The 17442-nt window shown below is 35.5% G+C and overlaps 1 protein-coding gene across 39 annotated transcripts in view; it reads right to left on the bottom strand.

The window, feature by feature from the left end:
- The window catches only part of PTPRD (protein tyrosine phosphatase receptor type D), a 466133-nt gene that overhangs the window by 94835 nt on the left and 353856 nt on the right, over positions 1 to 17442 (bottom strand). For 16 of the 39 annotated variants that reach the window (XM_061365083.1, XM_061365086.1, XM_061365090.1 and 13 more), the window contains 5 exons: positions 14157 to 14744; positions 13618 to 13715; positions 12461 to 12720; positions 7463 to 7553; positions 1398 to 1607 (listed from right to left, as the gene is read on the bottom strand). In XM_061365083.1, the coding sequence (XP_061221067.1) occupies positions 1398 to 1607; positions 7463 to 7553; positions 12461 to 12720; positions 13618 to 13715; positions 14157 to 14744 (1247 nt within the window). Of the gene's footprint in view, positions 1 to 1397; positions 1608 to 7462; positions 7554 to 12460; positions 12721 to 13617; positions 13719 to 14156; positions 14745 to 17442 lie in introns of all 39 variants that reach the window. The other 23 variants (XM_061365082.1, XM_061365081.1, XM_061365085.1 and 20 more) reach the window with 3 other exon arrangements.

Genomic DNA, 17442 nt, shown 5'->3' with positions numbered 1-17442 from the left:
ACCAGCTATACTGAGTGCAGATACACTAGAGAATTGGGAGTTGAAGCTCACTGACCCTTACGAATTCTGTGACCACTTCATACTACTTAATTACATAGATAGTTCAGGTGGCATGCTAAACCAGATGTTGTCCATCGTGTAAGTTTAGTGATGCCTTTTGAAACCTTCAGCAGTATGCCCGTGGATATATTTTGCCATACTGGCATTTTCAACTGCAAATTCATAACCCTATTTATTCCTGCTATATCATTCTGACTTCTAACAAATTACAAATATCTTAATTAATATAGAGAAATACAAACAGCATATTGTATTGAAAATATCAATTTAGTACAGGTAATTTCTGACACACAGGCTTTTAGCCATCTCACTTTACACACAAAGCTGTTCACTCTCTCCAGTTTGAACTTTTCTGATTCAGTGCCTTCAGAATTCACTGTCTCTGCAGTCACTCTTAAAGTTTAAGGGGAACTTTTGATTTATGTTAGAGTCCGCAGGAGACAATTATTTTATTTTCAAATGAAGATACGTACCAAACATATTAAAACTGAAACTACTTCCTTATTATGAAGCAAATTCTGTTGACACCAAGAAAGCAATTCTAAGGCTACATGCTGGAAGCATTTGACTAGAATTCAGATTATGGTGCAATAGTTTTGAGTGCTTGAGCCAACAAATGGACCTGTTAGGTTTGGGTACCAGTATTACACACTGTATGTTAAAATATTAAGTGTATTGCAACTTATTTCAATGGTCCTATTTTAATCTTTTTTTTGTTACTATTTTACATACAGTAGATCAACTCATACATAAAGGGACATAACTACAAGATGAATTACGTAAAGAGGATGGCAGCTCATTATTTATCTCACTTCAGGAATTTTCCTTGTTATTGACTTATTTTTTAACTTTCTAAGAATTTACTGATAAAGTTGTTAGGGAATAATGAGTATAACAAAAAAACGCTAGTTGTGCATGTATCTGATTCAGTGGATCTTTCCAACAATCCTGCATATTGAACACCACAACTCGATAGTAGTATTAAGGCAAAGGAGAAATTCTTTTCTAAATACATTGGGAAACAAGACTCTAAGCCTGTGTCACTGAATGTCTTAAATGGCAGAACATGTAATTTGAGAAGGATTGCAACATATCTAGTTAAAGGTTAACATTAGGTTTCTGTTATACACAGAAGTAACACATAAAGGTGCAAGCAAAGTAGAAAATGGCAAGGAGTTAACTGGAACTAAGCAAGGAAATACTCACTTTAGCGAAGCTGTAACATATACTGTAAAAAAGCAGCTTTTGGGAGCTAGCATATGTATTAATCTTTCTATTTTTTTTTTCCCCAGTTGTGGAGAAGTAATTTAGAGATTTAAAAATATTAACTAACTTACAGATTCTGAGTGCTCCATTACAGCCAATACAAAGAAGACATATTCTTGACCACTCTGCAGTTGCTTATTCTCAAAGCCACCATAATGCTTCTTATCCCCCAACGTGAACTCCGTAGGAAGAACTTCGAAGTGAGCTGCAATATATGGCTTTAATTCAACTTCCCTCTCAAGACGAATGCTTCTGCGTTTCCTAGCTATCTCCTTAAGCAGCTTTAGAATGAAGGGAGAAGAAAGAGAAAGAGAAAGCAAGAACAGAAAGGTAACTGAAAAAATTTTAATGTAACTTATTGACAGTGTAACGAGAACATCTAATGCATTACCAGGAGCTACAAAAATACAGTTTATCCACATTCCATGGGGTATATCAGTATTACTACATCAGTTCTTAAAAATCTTCCAATATCTTGTTATCCTTGTTAAGGTAAGACACTAGGAACTGAACTGCCCAGACTGCAAACATAAAACAATTTGATCAGTTTTCAGTATCTGATATTGCTGTCTCTAGGGGGAAAAAAACCCACAACATACCGTCTCTGAGGACACATATATATACAGATATCATATTACACATCACATACATATATATGTATTACATATGAAGTCAGTCATAGAATAGAACCATAGAATAATTTACATTTAAAAAGACCCTTAAGACCATCAAGTCCCTCAATTATCCTTACACAGCTACCACTAAACCATGTCCTCAAGTGCCACATCTACATCTGTTCTAAATACTTCCAGGGATGGTAACACCACCATTGGTCCAATTCTTGACAACTCTTTGGTGAAGAAATTTTTCCTAATATCCAATCTAAACCTCTCTTGGTGCAACTTGATGCCATTGCCTCTTGTACCATAGCTTGTTACCTGGGAAAAGAGACCAGCACCCACCTCACTACAACTTCCTTTCAGGCAGTTGAGGAAAGCAGTTAGGTCTCATCTGACCTTCATTTTTTCCAGCTTAACTGACCCTACTAAACAACCCCAGTTTTCTCAGCTGCTCATCATAAGAGTTGTGGGTCTAGACCCTTTATGAGCTTTAATGCTCTTTGGACTGGCAACAGCACCTCAGTATCTTTCTTGTAGTGAGGCAAAGCAGCCCAAAACTAAACACAGGATTAGAGTGCAGCCTCACTAGTGCACAGTTCAAAGGAATAATCACTTCCCTAATGCATAATAATATTTTCTCCCTCCCTATGAAGATGCAATGTACTTTCTTGTCTCCTGTTTGATACAATGAAACTTAACAAGTCATGGAATTCAATTATTTTAAAAACAGGAATAAAAAATACAAAATTGGAAAATAAAATCCCATTTTAAAAAATTTGTTAACTATTTTAAACTTTTTCTGGTAACTCCGAAATACAACCAACGCAATACTAAGTAGTATGAACAGCTTTTTTGTACTCTGGTAATATTAAATTCCTGAACACCTCAGGGAAAACAGAGCTTACAATGTACTTCAGAAACAGTAAATGAAGCGCAGAAATGTTTATAGAGTGATTTTTAAACATATCTTCCATTTCAAAGCTGAAACTGACTGCCATTTTACTTGTTCAAAATCACAAAAAGTTGTGCTCTTCATGAGCACTACAGGATAGATTGGTTCCAGGAATCAGCAACAGGACCTATGAATGCCAGGACAACTTTTCTACTGGAAGGCTACAAAAGATTATCTGCTACTATACCATATACAATCTACACTTCAGATTTTAACTGCCTAATCTGACTTTCAAAATGTAGCTTTTCCATATTTCATAAAACAAAGCTAAAATTTACATCAGTACATTTAAGACAAGGTGTTAGACTCAAACTTGGAAAATATAGACTAATTAATGAAGGAACGTATTTCATCTGGTATAATCTGTTGATGAATTACTTATTAAATCAGGCAAATGCTTATTCAATGTCTTGTATCAGTCTGGACATACTGACATTCAACAAATACTAATCTGAGTCAATTACAAAGAGCCTGAACTTTTCCTTGGTGATGATGACTTCTAAGGCCTCTTCACAGTTCCCCTAATTTTTCACTTATGAAACTTATTCAATGTCCTGTAGTCTTAGACTGCAGTCGTAACTTTCCAAGGTCACACAGTAGGCTTTTCAGGACACAAACAGTGCTGACACAATAGATTAGCAAAAAACTTCCATGTTTGGACAAGGAGATAAATCTACAGAGCTAGATACAGGTTAAAAAAAAAAACCAACCCACCGAACCAAAAAAGCAAACAAACATAAAATTTAATTTTCGCTATATATTTTAATTCTAGACAACATGTTCACTCAGAGAAGCTCCCTCTTGCTTCAGCCTGCTCTTTTGTGCCAGGCCTTAGCTTAGCTAGCACATTCTGCCTTCTTCACATAGGTTCTATTTTTACACTTATATTGCAAATTTATTTTGTATTTTGCAATTATACAGTTAACAACATATGTTTATGGTGCATGTAAAATCGTCTACTATTCATTCTGCTACTGAGATAGAAGCTTTTAATACTGATTACTTGGACACTACTTCCTACTGAAGTACTTTTTCAAACACAGGCTATAGATACAAACAGAAACAACCTGAACTACTTGGATCCGAACTTCCGTAGCATTTAGGGCATTTGCATGCTACCCCTTAAACAACCTACACAGTCAACTGCTTTCCAACTCTAAGGCTTAGTCTGTTCTCTGTTACAGAGATTTTAAATTATCAGTTTCCATGCTACTACACAAAAGCTGGTACACTGCAATGAATCCCCTGTGTAAAACAGAACTGGCCATAATTTGAGACTAGAAATCCTTATTCATTTATCAATGACTCTATTACAATCAGCAGTCCATATTTCTCTTTCACTGTTCCTTAGCAGTTTAATGAGCAGTTAGACTGAATTTGTATGGTATAAAAATAAGAACAGTAGAGAACTGTAACACTAAATAGATTCCTATTTATTTGTTCTATTGAAGGTGACTCTTGCATCTGTTGGTAGCGTCCTATGCCCCGAGCAGAGTTACTGAGGGCAGAACATGAGGCAGAGATTAATCAAAGTTTGATCCGTGTTGCCTAGGCTTTCATAAGACCTGCTGGGGGAAGCACTGTGAGAAAAGGTTTTATCTCTACGAAGCCATCCCTTACAAAAACAGTAACAGCTATGCAGGGGAGTCTGCTGAAATACAAAGGCAGATATTCAGGTAGCAACTATGTGGTATGTAAACTAACTGGAAGTCAGGAGCTCTTAAGTATTGCAGTATGAAGTAAGTCTTGAGACATCCCTGAATGTAACTGGTATTTTCATTTATGCGTACAGTTTCCACTGGAGTATCAGGTTATTTGTGTGGCTACCTAAAATAAATTCTTAATCATCTGTTTCCACATTACACCATATTTACAATTTAGATTTTAAGTAATTAATAATAAAATGTCAAAATTTTGCAGGAGTACTGCAATCAAACTTCGATTGAGATTGAAATCTGAAGAAAAATGTTTGATCTTAATTATTTCTTGCATATTAATTCATAACATACAATGCATGTATCTAAGAGACAGCAATACTGAAGTACTGTACTACAGTGGGTGAAGTAATCAGAAACTGAGTTTTGGGTATGAATGCTGAAATTAATTAGCCTCAATCAAGCAAAATTTGGTCAGCTTTATTGACTTTGTCTGGTTATTCATTGCCTAAAGCCAGCTAAATCTAGGTGGGTTTGTGTGTAGATAAAAATTGTGCCTGTGACATTGATTACACATGACTGAATAGACCTCAGGTGAACCTCTGGCCTCATTTATATTTCATACATAAATGGGGTTATTGCCAAGTATCATTACTTTCACATGTATCTACTGTTGTACTTTACACTAGAATTTCAATAAAATTACTGAACTAAGACTTAACATGCAGGCTTTTATTTAGGTTTTATTGCTTAAAAATCTAAAGTAATCCTACTAGACAATACTGCAAATTGTAGTATTTTGTTTATATTTCATTTATTTGCATGGCATATCTATTTAAAGTCACTAGATCTCATGATATTCAAAATAAACTGAAATATTAGTTAATAAAAAAAATTGTATCTCTAGTAACTATTTTTTTCAGATACACAATATCTAGCCCATTGTCTGCTCTTTTGCTATTCTGCATCCCACTTCTGTCAGACTCGAGGTTCGGGGAATCAGGAAGATAACTGCGTTTTAGGTTGGAGAGTTGTTTGGACTGGTCCGTTACGTACTGTAGGTAACATCTCAGAAGTGCTTTGATCAAATTCTCTTCTTCTGAAAATCTAAGCAAAGTACCTGGAACACACTTACTTGGGAAAATCTATTGCAAAATCCCTTCTGATACTAGTCAGATATTTGAGATTGTACTAGAAGAAGACATGCACAAATAACTTCACTTGGCCATCAGGAACTATTTGTTCAGAAAGTAGTGTGATTATTTTTTCTGTTTTGTTGGGGATTTTTTCTGCCAATTTATTTATTATGTTACTGCTTTCACATATATGTCAGAAATATTACAGCTAATAACAACATACACATATTATCTAAAGCTGAAAGTAAAATAGTTTTTTAGGTAATAGAACCTGGACGAGCTAGCATAAAACACAGTTGCTGTCTGCTTTTGATTTGTCCCTACTCAGAACTTAGTATATGTATTGGTGGCATTGTAAAAGATGTATCAAGGGTTTTAGTTCTTTATCAGAAATAATTTTCATTTTCCAGTCAACACATATCTTATTTCTTCCACCATTAATTCTACAAAGTGGTCTCAATTATATCAATAGAAGTGGGAAACAACCCATCCTGACCCAAACATTTCTGAATTAATAGATGTTCTTTATCAATCTGTTACACAGATTAATGCACCACAACTTGCAGGATGATTAAAATCACCCTTTGTTATGAGAATCAGCAGGACCCACAGAATTTAATTGCCCAGAAGTTCAATGTCATCTTGCACCTATCCTTTAATCTGTTAATACTAGTGAATGTGACTAGAGTCTTTGGATGTTAAAAGTGGGTGGTAATATTAAATCAGTTTTCCATTACTGTATGGATCTTGCTTTCAAATTTTTACTGTTCAACCATATTTGGTGTTACCCAGGACTATGATTATGAGCTGATGGCATTTATAATCCAAGTTCTTTCAAAGGTAAGGAGTTAATAGATCAAAGCAAGTAATTTGCTACAATTGAATCAAATGAGATGATCACATAAATGAAACTGGTCAAGAGGAAACACATGCTTCAATCATTTAATCAGTAGTAATGAAAACCATGCCACAGCTTTACAATTATAAATATTAGTATTATTCCAGATTTACAGATTCAAAGGAGAAAAACAAGTCTGCATGAGCTACACTGTCCTTCAGTAAAACAGAAGACAGGACTGAATGCTAACCCTATACTTCCTGAAATTATTATTATATCAGTAACATCCGAAATTGATTTCTAGTATTAGTGGGCTTATTTCTGTTTAAACTTTTGGGTTAATGCAATTAGGTATTTAAACTTTTGGGTTAATGCAATTCATAGAGTCAAATGATGACACCATGTTGCTCTTTCCTACTTCATTCATTTACTACTGAGCATAAATTGTCAGTAGAAGGGAAACTACTGTAAAAATTTTCTAATCAATATGTGCGAATCAGGTAAAACCATCACCAGCAGGTCAAATGTTAAATTACAGTGCAAACTGCAATTTAGAATTTGTTACAAGCTTAGTAAACACCCCACTAATGAACCAGACCTTTACTGGAGTTCATATCAGTGGTGATTAAGCTTTGGTTTTCAAGTCATTTCACCTCCTGCACTTTACCATTACGCTTTACAGTAGGAAAATACTAAAAATATTAATGCCAACAAAGATCAGACACTTAGTGTGCTTTATGACAACTTAATGTCTTTACTGTCTTCCAATTTAAGTTCTAATTTGAACTTTTATTACAGTCCCCAGAGGTTAATTCAAATACAAATATAAAATACCCTGACAACCAAAACGTCTGAAACTGGTAGGTTAATCACATAGCATTAATAAGACTGTTTTTTTTAGTACAGGAGAAGACTACAACAAAAACATAGAGTACCTCATCTAGTTCCATTTCATCCGGACTCTCCCACGGTTTGATAAACTTTCCACGAGACCTCTTCAAAGGCACAATAACAATGTAATAACCTCTGTAAAGGAAACAGTTGGACAAAAGTTGAAGGAAAAGTAATAGATAAGTTGATGGAGTAGGTGTCTGTTCACAGAAACTTAAGAGAACAGCAGTATTTTTAAACCAAACTTTTGCATATTGTTATTCCACCACAGCCTTCCAAACACAGTTATAAAGACTCACATTCTTGAAACCACATCCAATGAAAAACATCTGACAAAGAAATGGCACTAATTACCTGCTTTTTCATGTAAACATTTAAATATGTATAAGAAACTTTAATTGCAATGTTCTAAAATGCCTACATATTTGACTGCAGTTTATTATTTCATTCAAAATACATGAGCTGTGGGAAATTTGTGTCCTGCCACCATCGCAAAAGGAAAACCTAAGCCCCTAAACTGACACATATTACCATAAATTTAAATCTCAGTTGTCACTCTATCTTCACCCATTTTCATGTATCATCAGGATAGTAGCTTAACATGATATGTTTGTTGAAGCCAACACCATTATAAACAGAAAATATAGAAGACATAGCATGCACTCCACCCACACACGCTTTCCTTTTGAATATCAATCACCATCAGCTTTATCTACTTAAGTATTCTGTTCACAGTCACAGACAAGAGAGCTTGATGTATTATCTCTTTACAGCTAGGATTTGCAAATTACATAAATCAGCTTTCCTCAGAAACATTTTCCTGAAAATATCTTTGTCCTCCCCCCCATGGAGACTAGTAAATTATACTTTTTTAGTATAATAGATATGGCACTTCCCTTGTTTCCTTCACAAAGCCTGGATACATGTCAGGCAGATCCATAATTTCACATTAATGTGAGGAAAGAAGCAGTAGAATCACAACAGCAGGACATCCAGGATGGTATAATATACATCTTCTTGATAAACACACTTGTCAAAAAGTCAAACACTCCGCATATCAGAGGAGAGGGAAAGTAGCTGCTCTCCTTTGTTTCTAGTAACAACAGAGCTTATTAAGATGTCTTCATCTCCCCATTGTGGAAGACAATTTTAGTGTCTCATGGACCAACTTCTTCTTTTCCAGTCTGCCATTTTTTACAGCCTATTAAACCTTTTGCAGCTCTATTTTACTCATGCAATGCAGTTGAAAAAGCTAAACTAATTAACAGAAGAGTCTACAGAAAAGGACTTGCCTTACAATTGATCAAAAACTATCTCAGGCTAAACTAACTCTATAAGCTATCTTTCTTCCACGCCATTGGTCCATTTTAACAGTCTTTTTTTAATTAAAGCTCCTTTTCATAAAAAAACAATGTAACAAGAATTTGGGGTTTTAACTACTATAGTAAATGCAAATATTTATTAATTCTTACTTTAAGAAATCTGAGAAATTTCTCTGTGGAAATGCTGAGCTCCAACAGGAGGTGCTGGAAACAAGAACTGTTGGCGACAGATTTTTAAAGGCTGCTCACTTGCTGTATTCCAGTACTAAAATAAAATCTTTACTATTCATTCTTATAGTAACAACAACATAGAATCATAGAATCGTTAGGGCTGGAAAGGACCTTAAGATCATCAAGTTCCAACCCCCCTGCCATGGGCAGGGACACCTCACACTAAACCATATCACCCAATGCCTTGTCCAACCTGGTCTTGAAATATGGTAAATATGGTAAATCATCTTATACACCAATGTTCTTATTCAAAACTACAAAGGTTTTGAGTAAGATTTTAAACCTTAATTAAGGTTTTAATTAAGATTCTGGGTTCAAGGGTTTTGAATCCAGATTTTAAACCTGAGCATGTATTTAAAGAATTCTTTTGTTACATGAATAACAACTCCTAGTGAATGCTGATTTACTCAGGTATACAATAATTACAACCTATATGCCTTTTCTTTAACAGATGCCTAAGAATCAAGACAAAAAGCAATTGAGAATTGGCCTGTATAGACATCAAAGATACACGTGCTGGATGAACTGCACAGCAGTCTCTTATTTATCCTTTTCCTTCTTCTTTTTTTTTTTTTTTTTTTAAAGTTAACAGAATGTTCATACTTCTTTTTTCAAGATAGGAACATCCAGCATGTAAATGTTACTTTTACACTCCTTCACACTTTCTTCATGCATGCCTCCTACTCATAACTTTGATCACCCACTAAGAGTTTCAGCACATGCAGAGTATTTTAAAGCTGAAAGCAGACGTTCATCAACAGCAAGCAGAAAAAATGAAACTGTTCACATAAATATACAGAGCTGCAAATTGTAAAGGGTAACAAATTTCTGTTATTTCTAGCTAACTACAGAGAATTTAGCATCTCTTCAAAAAACATGTTTTATTATTTGCTTGTTTCTTGTGAGGGTCTTTTTTTTTTTTTTTTGAGAGAGGGAAGGGTATGAAATGGAGGATTTGCTTGGATATTTTTTGAATTACTGAGTATTACAAAGGCCAAAATCTTCCATAAAGCTCTCTTTTTACCTAAGGCTGAAAAGATGGGAGAAATTCAGAGAAATATGAACTGCCCTTTACACATAAAAATTGCTCTGGATTACCCAAACCCACTAGAGGAAAACAAAGAAATTGCTCACTTAAGGTGATGCCACCAAACAAGATCCATTTCACCTAGTTTAATGTGAACTCTGCGAGCAAATTTCTATGCTGTATCACCATCAAATACTAAAATGACATTTACTTCAACCATCTTTAATTAATGACGAAGGCTTTTATAGCATTACCATAAATCCCATTAGTATTTACATATAATGCATTAGAGTAAAACGTTACATGTTTTACCTTCTGTGTAATTAACATTATTGAAAATTTGTCACTATACTTGATAGTACTTCATAGTAAGATAAGAGACAATCCTGAGCATATAATGCATTGACAGAAGAACAGCAACTATAAAAGTGTCAGAATAACTATTACACAAAATTGGTCTTCTTGTGCAAAGGCTTACCTGCAATGATCTTACTTATTCTAGCAAGTATAAAGTAAGCTTTTTCTGTTTAGTATGGTGTCGCTTTGGTATGCCCATTTCCAAGGGTAAACTCTATCTTTCTTTTGTTGTTGTTTTGTCTTTTCTATCTCAAGCCTGATCACATCTTAGGAAATAGATGTAGAAGAAGGAGATACAGTATTTCCAAAATTGGCAATTGGACATCATAGGGTTAATGTATGTTTCCTGATGTCACTTAGCCTCTTTCATTCTTTTTTTTTTTTACACTACAAAAAAGTAAGGGCATACGCTCTTTTTCTGCTTCTATCTTCTGTTATTGTTTGACCAGCTATGCTGCTTTTTTTTATTCTCTGAGAGTGCTCTGGCTCATAAATCTTTCTTGACTCATTCCATCTTGAGTCTTCCTTGGCTGCATTTGTTACTGAATGCAACTTATTCAAAGGAATGATGATGGCTAATTTTTTCGTTTTTTTGTCCTTCTAATGTCCCAAAGTAATTTCTTGACATCACCTGCCTCAAAATCCTTAGTCAGCAATGAAAAAGGAAAGCAGCATTCTGCAGAGCTGTCAGTAAAAATCCATGATGGAGAAGACAACTTGAATCCCCAACAATATATAATGACTTGCTCATTTTCCTCCCCATTTCCTTTACATTACACATGGGAACCTTATACGAACAAGAATCACTATAAGCAGAGCAGTAACACTTATTTTTCTTGGCAAATATTTATTGTCTAACCTTTCTAATCCCAGATGGCCATGTTCTGCCAGGTCTTTAGTCCTATTTCTGCCATTTAAATCTCCATAGCACCTTTCCACCACAAATCTAAGTAACCTCTAGCAAACTCTTGCACAAATTTTTCAGCAAAATCTATTTGCTTTCTGGGACGAGCAGAGAGGGCCTGAGATTCTTCTTTTAATAAAAAAACCCTTCAGAATTAATTAGTCTGAATGAATATATATGCAGTAACAATTCTTTAAAACTCCTTGCAATTCTTGAGTGATGGAGTCTGAATACTTCAAGGTAGCCACTGATGCATACGGTCAAAACACAACTAGCTTCCATAATCCATCTATACTATTTGAAATCAGTGCTGAAACACTAAAGTACTGCAATAAATAACTACAAACTGAAGGAAAATTCTCCTCCACAGATTTCCATCTAGATTTTACCAGTCTTACATAATTGGATAAGCCACAAACTTACAGAAGAGTCTAGTCCAACTGCCCGAAGATCACCTAGCCCAGCTGCCTGACCACTTTAGGACTGACCAAAAGTTAAAGGATGTTATTAAAGGCACTGTCCAAATACCCCTTAAACACTGACAGCCTTGGGCCATTGACCACCTCGCTAGGAAGCCGGTTCCAGTGTTTGACTACACTCTCAGTAAAGAAATGATTCCTAATGTCCAATCTAAACTTCCCCTGGTGCAGCTTTGAAGCATTCACAGAATCACAGAATCATTCCCATGCATCCTGTCACTGGCTAGAAGGGAAAAGACACCAGCAACTCCCTCTCCACTTCCCCTTCTCAGGAAGATGTAGAGAGCTCTACGGTCACCTACCCCTCTTGCTCATTTTCTCCAAATTAGACAAACACAAAGACCTCAGCCTCTCCTCATAGAACATTCCTTCCAGCCCCTTCAACAGTTTTGTTGACCTCTGCTGGACATATTCAAGTACATGAACATCAGAACCTGTCATTTGTTCCTGTTAAATTCCATATCACTGATGACTGCCCAATTCTACAATCTATTTAGATCTCTCTGTAAGGCCTCTTGTCTATCGAGAGCGTCAACTGCATTTCCCAGTTTGGTATTGTGAAAATATTAGTCTAGTATTAGTCCACATGCTACCGCAGACTGCTGTACTCTCTATACAAAGAATAAAGCCTTGGTCCACCACTGTAGCTCTAAATTTTATGAACTGTAAGCATAATGGTCTTTCTGGAAATAAAAAAAATGGTATGTTATTTATTGACTCACTTTATATTCTCATTTGAAGGTACTTCTGGAAGTTCCACAGTTATCATGCCATCTAAGTTGGTCTTTCCAATGAAGACTGGCTTGGTACGAAGCACATCTGGTGCAGTCTTTGCTGTTACTCTGTGCTGAAGACCCCCAGCACTATTCCCTCTGTTTGTCAGCACAAATGAATATGAAGTCTCTGGTTTCAAGTTAGTGATCAGCTTTTGAGTAGCACGTCCATCAACCTCCACCACCATTTTCCCATCATCATACAGGATCTAATACATAAAGTGAAGGCAATTTTGGTTACTGAGATAGGGCAATTGTTACTGTCACCCTGAATTCAGGAATAAACCAGCTACAAATTTATTAATTTATAGAATTTATAAAATTTAATGGGCATTTTAGGCTGCAAGATAGTACTAGATTCAGTACCCCAATGAAACTACTCACTTTCTGAGGAAAAAAAAACAAAATAGAAACCTACATTAATTTAAAGCAGTGTAAGTATTCCTAAAATTAATTTTCACTCATTCAAATTCAGTAGTTCCGCTTGAACATAGCATTTATATCTATGCACACTTGTTAAAGGTAGTACACCTTGACTTTTCATGTTGAGAAAACAACATTTAGTTTATAAAACACTGCTCTTTCCTTGCTACTGCCTGAGATGACAAGTGATGAAGAGTGATGCAGAAGAAATGCCAGCCAGACTGAAGGTTACATTGAGTCTCTCTATTTGGCTAATGCTACAGTTACACCCATTTACCGAAATGCAAGAATGTGTTATTATAAATGTGAGGAGACAAAACCCAAAATGGTACTCAATTACAGGCATTACAGAAATAACTAAAATATATATACATAGATAGATACACACATATATATATTCCATTCTTTCACTTAAAATATAGCAGCATCGAACTGCAGATTGGCAAGGTGTTCATACGAATCATAGCAATCAGTATGAGCCTGACTTAGAAATACTGCCACAACAGGGGAAAGCTCATATTGACAAATGAACAGCTTAACAGCCTGGGACAATTTTGCTGATTATGTTGTATTATTAAATACAGCACTACCAAAAAACTGGCATATTCAGTAAGCTACTTAGCCAGGTGAATGCCATCCTTTAGTTTCTGTATCTTCTCTCAATGAAATAGAAAGTAACTTACTTTGAAAGGCAAGGCTGAGTTGTAATTTTCTGGAATTTCCCAGGACAACAAAACGGAAGTCTTCATTACTGCTTTAACATGAAAATTTTTTGCAAACACTGCTGGAAAAAAAGAAACAATGTATATAAACAACATCTTGGAGGTTATGACTTGCCATATTTCCACTGCTATCTCAGAGTATTAGCTTTTTATCTAGGAAAAAAAAATCAACAAAAAACTAGGATTAAATTCTCCTACCTGTTTGTGTATATTTAAATATCACATTTTAACTCATTTTCACTCTTATCTAATGACAACCCAACACCTTTATTTTCCTTACCTGAAAAAACTGTGAAGATGTTAGCCACAACTTGCTTAGTAAAGGACAGCTGAATTCTAAGGCATCCAAAACATATTAAGATTTACATACTTTACCTTTTGTGTTTGATGAACCTATTTTTATGAATGGGCCGGTCAGTTTTATTTACAGCTTCAAAAACACTGATATCCAAAGACCGGTACTCCTTTAAAGGTCAACGCCATAAGCAGACAAATCCTACCTTGATCCACGGGTAGTGTCCTGAACTGGACACTTGGACTATATGGACCAGGCCCTTTGCTTGTGTGGGCACGTACTTTTACATCATATGTGGTATCTGGTTTTAAGCCAGAAAGTGTCATAGTGGTATCAGCAGGAACAACAGGGAGTTCAACTGGCTGGTAAGCGACATTGATATCTCTGTACAAGATGGTGTATTTGGTGATAATGCCATTTCTTTCTGCCAAGAGTGGCATCTGCCAAGTTAATTGAACTGATGTAGAAGTAGAACTTTCTGAGTGGAGATTCTGGGGAAATCCACTGGGTACCTCTTCAGGAACAGAAATCTCTTTAACCATCTCCTCCCCAAAGCCCACTTTATTCCTAGCTGAGAGCCTGAAGATGTAAGAAGCTCCTTTGTGAATGTCTGTGGCTGTGAAGTGATCCTCCTTCTCTGAGAACTCCATGGTCGTAAATGTATCCATGTCTTTGCGACCAAACTTCAGGCGATAACCCTGCAGCGGGCCGAAAGTGTCCACAGGAGGGTGCCACTGAATTAGAGCCGTGTTCATCTGTGTGTGGCTAATCACAAGCCGAGGTTTGCCTGGAACTGTAGCACAGTGTTATTTAAAGATGATAAATACAAACAGAATTGCATGTACAATTCTTGAGGCTAGTTTTAGCAGAAATAAATTTTCCCTTCCCTCACTCTTAGTTCCACAAATTACTGTCTCATGGAAAAAATAATGTCTGCCTCCTGCACTATTAAGTCATACAGTATAATGAACTACTATAGTAAAGCCATTTGGTGTCTTCTTCCTTACCATTATTTCTATATAGAGGGAACATTCAGAGGCACAGGACTTAGGAACAAAAGTCAAGAAGTAAAACTTCAAACAGCCATCTTATGAATGATTCTGCAAATGGTCTTGCAAAAAAAAAAAAAGAGCATTGTCATAAGTATTCTTTAATTTAATCCAAGGCACATATCTGCCATTCCTGTAAATGCAAAAATAATTAAGGACAATAAATACTAGTAATAATAAGGGAGAAATTACAAGTTTTGGGATGTTTCTAACATATTTTTTTAACATAACATAGCATAGTATAACGTAACATAACATAACAAGCAATCATGGAAGGGATGTCAGACCAGCCTAGCTGTCAACAATCATTGCTGCGTATGATAAAACCCTATCATTCAACTTTCTGTAGACAAATCACCTCCAGCATGGGCAATTTGAGCTTGGAATGGTAGCACAGTTTGGAATTCAATTTCTTGATTGTCTTGGCTTATCACATGTGATTTAGTTTCCTGCAAAGTCTGGATTTCTTTCAAAGAATACTAAATTGGAAGCTATTCATAACCTGCACACCAGGCAGATAAACTAAAATCCTCAATTGAGACCTATTGGTCCAAACTGATGATTTGTCTTTCGGAGAAGTTCAGCCTGCAAATGCGGTGAGGACATTCATCTCTAATCAAGGGGGAAATCCTATTATAGAACTTACAGGGCATACATTTTCAGAGTCCCAGTATCAATTGCTCTCATTTACTGTCTCTATTTAATTTTTCATTTTGTTTATTTATTCATACTCATTTATATACATGTATGTACTTCAGTTATATTTTCATTAATATTTCTATTTCACAGAAGTCTGTTTCTATTACAATTAGTTATTTGATAATGAAGCACACCCATAAGTATTTTTAAATTTGGTGTTCATTGTGTACCAATGCCTGACAAGTCAAGAGACTAGAATAGTTCTGGGAGTAGCGGTGCCATGATAACACGGTCCTCCACAAAGACTAATTAGTTCCATCCACATACAAAGCCTTCCCATGTGAATGTAACCGCTGCACTGCGAGCTCTGGTTCCTGTATTTAAACACTTCACTGGATTTTACTACTTATCTTCAGTTCTCAGGCACCCAGCAAATCAGTCAGAAGTTCTGACTACCATTCCATAATGAATTAGAAATAAGGAGTGAGGAACAGCCAGCCATGAAAAAAAAATAAATCTGCATTTAATAATATCTTTACTCATTGTATCTGTCATAAGCTGTGACATCGTTTCTAATTGCATAAGAATTATAGCTAGTTTTTATATAAATTTGCCCCATACCCTTCATTTTAAATGTCTGGTTCACCTGCAAGTATTATTCTTGGGATTCCTAGGAAGGTTTTCCACACTTTCTGCTGTGTAAAGACTACCTCTCTGACTAGTTCAGATTTTTTGTCATTGCTTATTACAAGCCTTTATGGAGCAAAGAAAAGGCTGGGAAGGCCTTTTATAGGCCGTATTTTTCTCTACATTATTACTGAAACCAATGGAGCATATGAAAGAGAAGACGAGTCCATACAAATAGAATAATAACTCCTATTTTTGTGATAAATTGTTTTTTTTCTTTGTGGCAGACCTCACAGAACTATTTTTTAACCTTCATGGTAACTACAGAGAAAGAAATTACTACTTGCTTTTGATCATAACAGGGGAGCTAATAAAGCTTACTTATCCAATGAAATACCCTGTCATTAAAATGGGAAATAACAACAACTTTTCTTTTAAGTATGGAGTCTAACCAATTTTGCAAAGGGTATGAATTTCCTTGTTGCTAACAAGCAACTACTGATGGAGAAAGAAATGTATTTTTTTCTCTCTCTCTTTTTGTTTTCAGAAAGCTTTCCGTTAACATTTTTTTTTTTTTTAGTATTATCACTTGTGAATGTTAATAGTCTTGTGGGACAAAAGGTAGGATTCCATGCCCTTCTACAAAAACAATGAATCTTGAAACTTCTTCTGATAAATTCTATGAGCCCAAATGAAGTGAAACTGCCCATGAACAAAAATATATTCTCTGATCTGGCAAAATCGACCTGTTACTACACAGCAAGATGCCCCTCACACATCCCTTTGCAACAGTCATTACTTCAAACAGCTGTTAATTGCATGCCATTACTATTAGAAGGTCATGTAAGTTCCCTTTTCCAAATTACCTGAAGTAATTTGTTTCTGTTTGCTGCCCTAAAATACAACACTGACTTAACGCAAATTTTCTTCTCAGCTGAAATCTGTATTTCAAAAGTGCTGTCTAGCACAGGGGGTAAATTCCAAATAATGGACAAGTTATTGTGATATGAGATTCTTCAATTACTATGACCCCGAAATTAAAAGGTCTAAGTAAAATCTCCATAAGAATTTTATGGTATCACTGAGTAGTAAATCTTCATCTATATCAGGGTCTTGTTAAAAGCTTCGGCCCCAAATAGTTCAAAATTTTCGAACACTTTTCTTCCATTTGATTTC

This window comes from Neopsephotus bourkii, unplaced genomic scaffold (genome assembly GCF_033783945.1).
Source record: "Neopsephotus bourkii isolate Nb327-2 ecotype Australia unplaced genomic scaffold, CSIRO-AGI_Nbou_v1 NB_1273, whole genome shotgun sequence".
NCBI classification, from domain to species: Eukaryota; Metazoa; Chordata; class Aves; order Psittaciformes; family Psittacidae; genus Neopsephotus; species Neopsephotus bourkii.
Note: the sequence above shows the minus strand (reverse complement) of the source record. Positions and strands in the feature narration are given on the sequence as shown.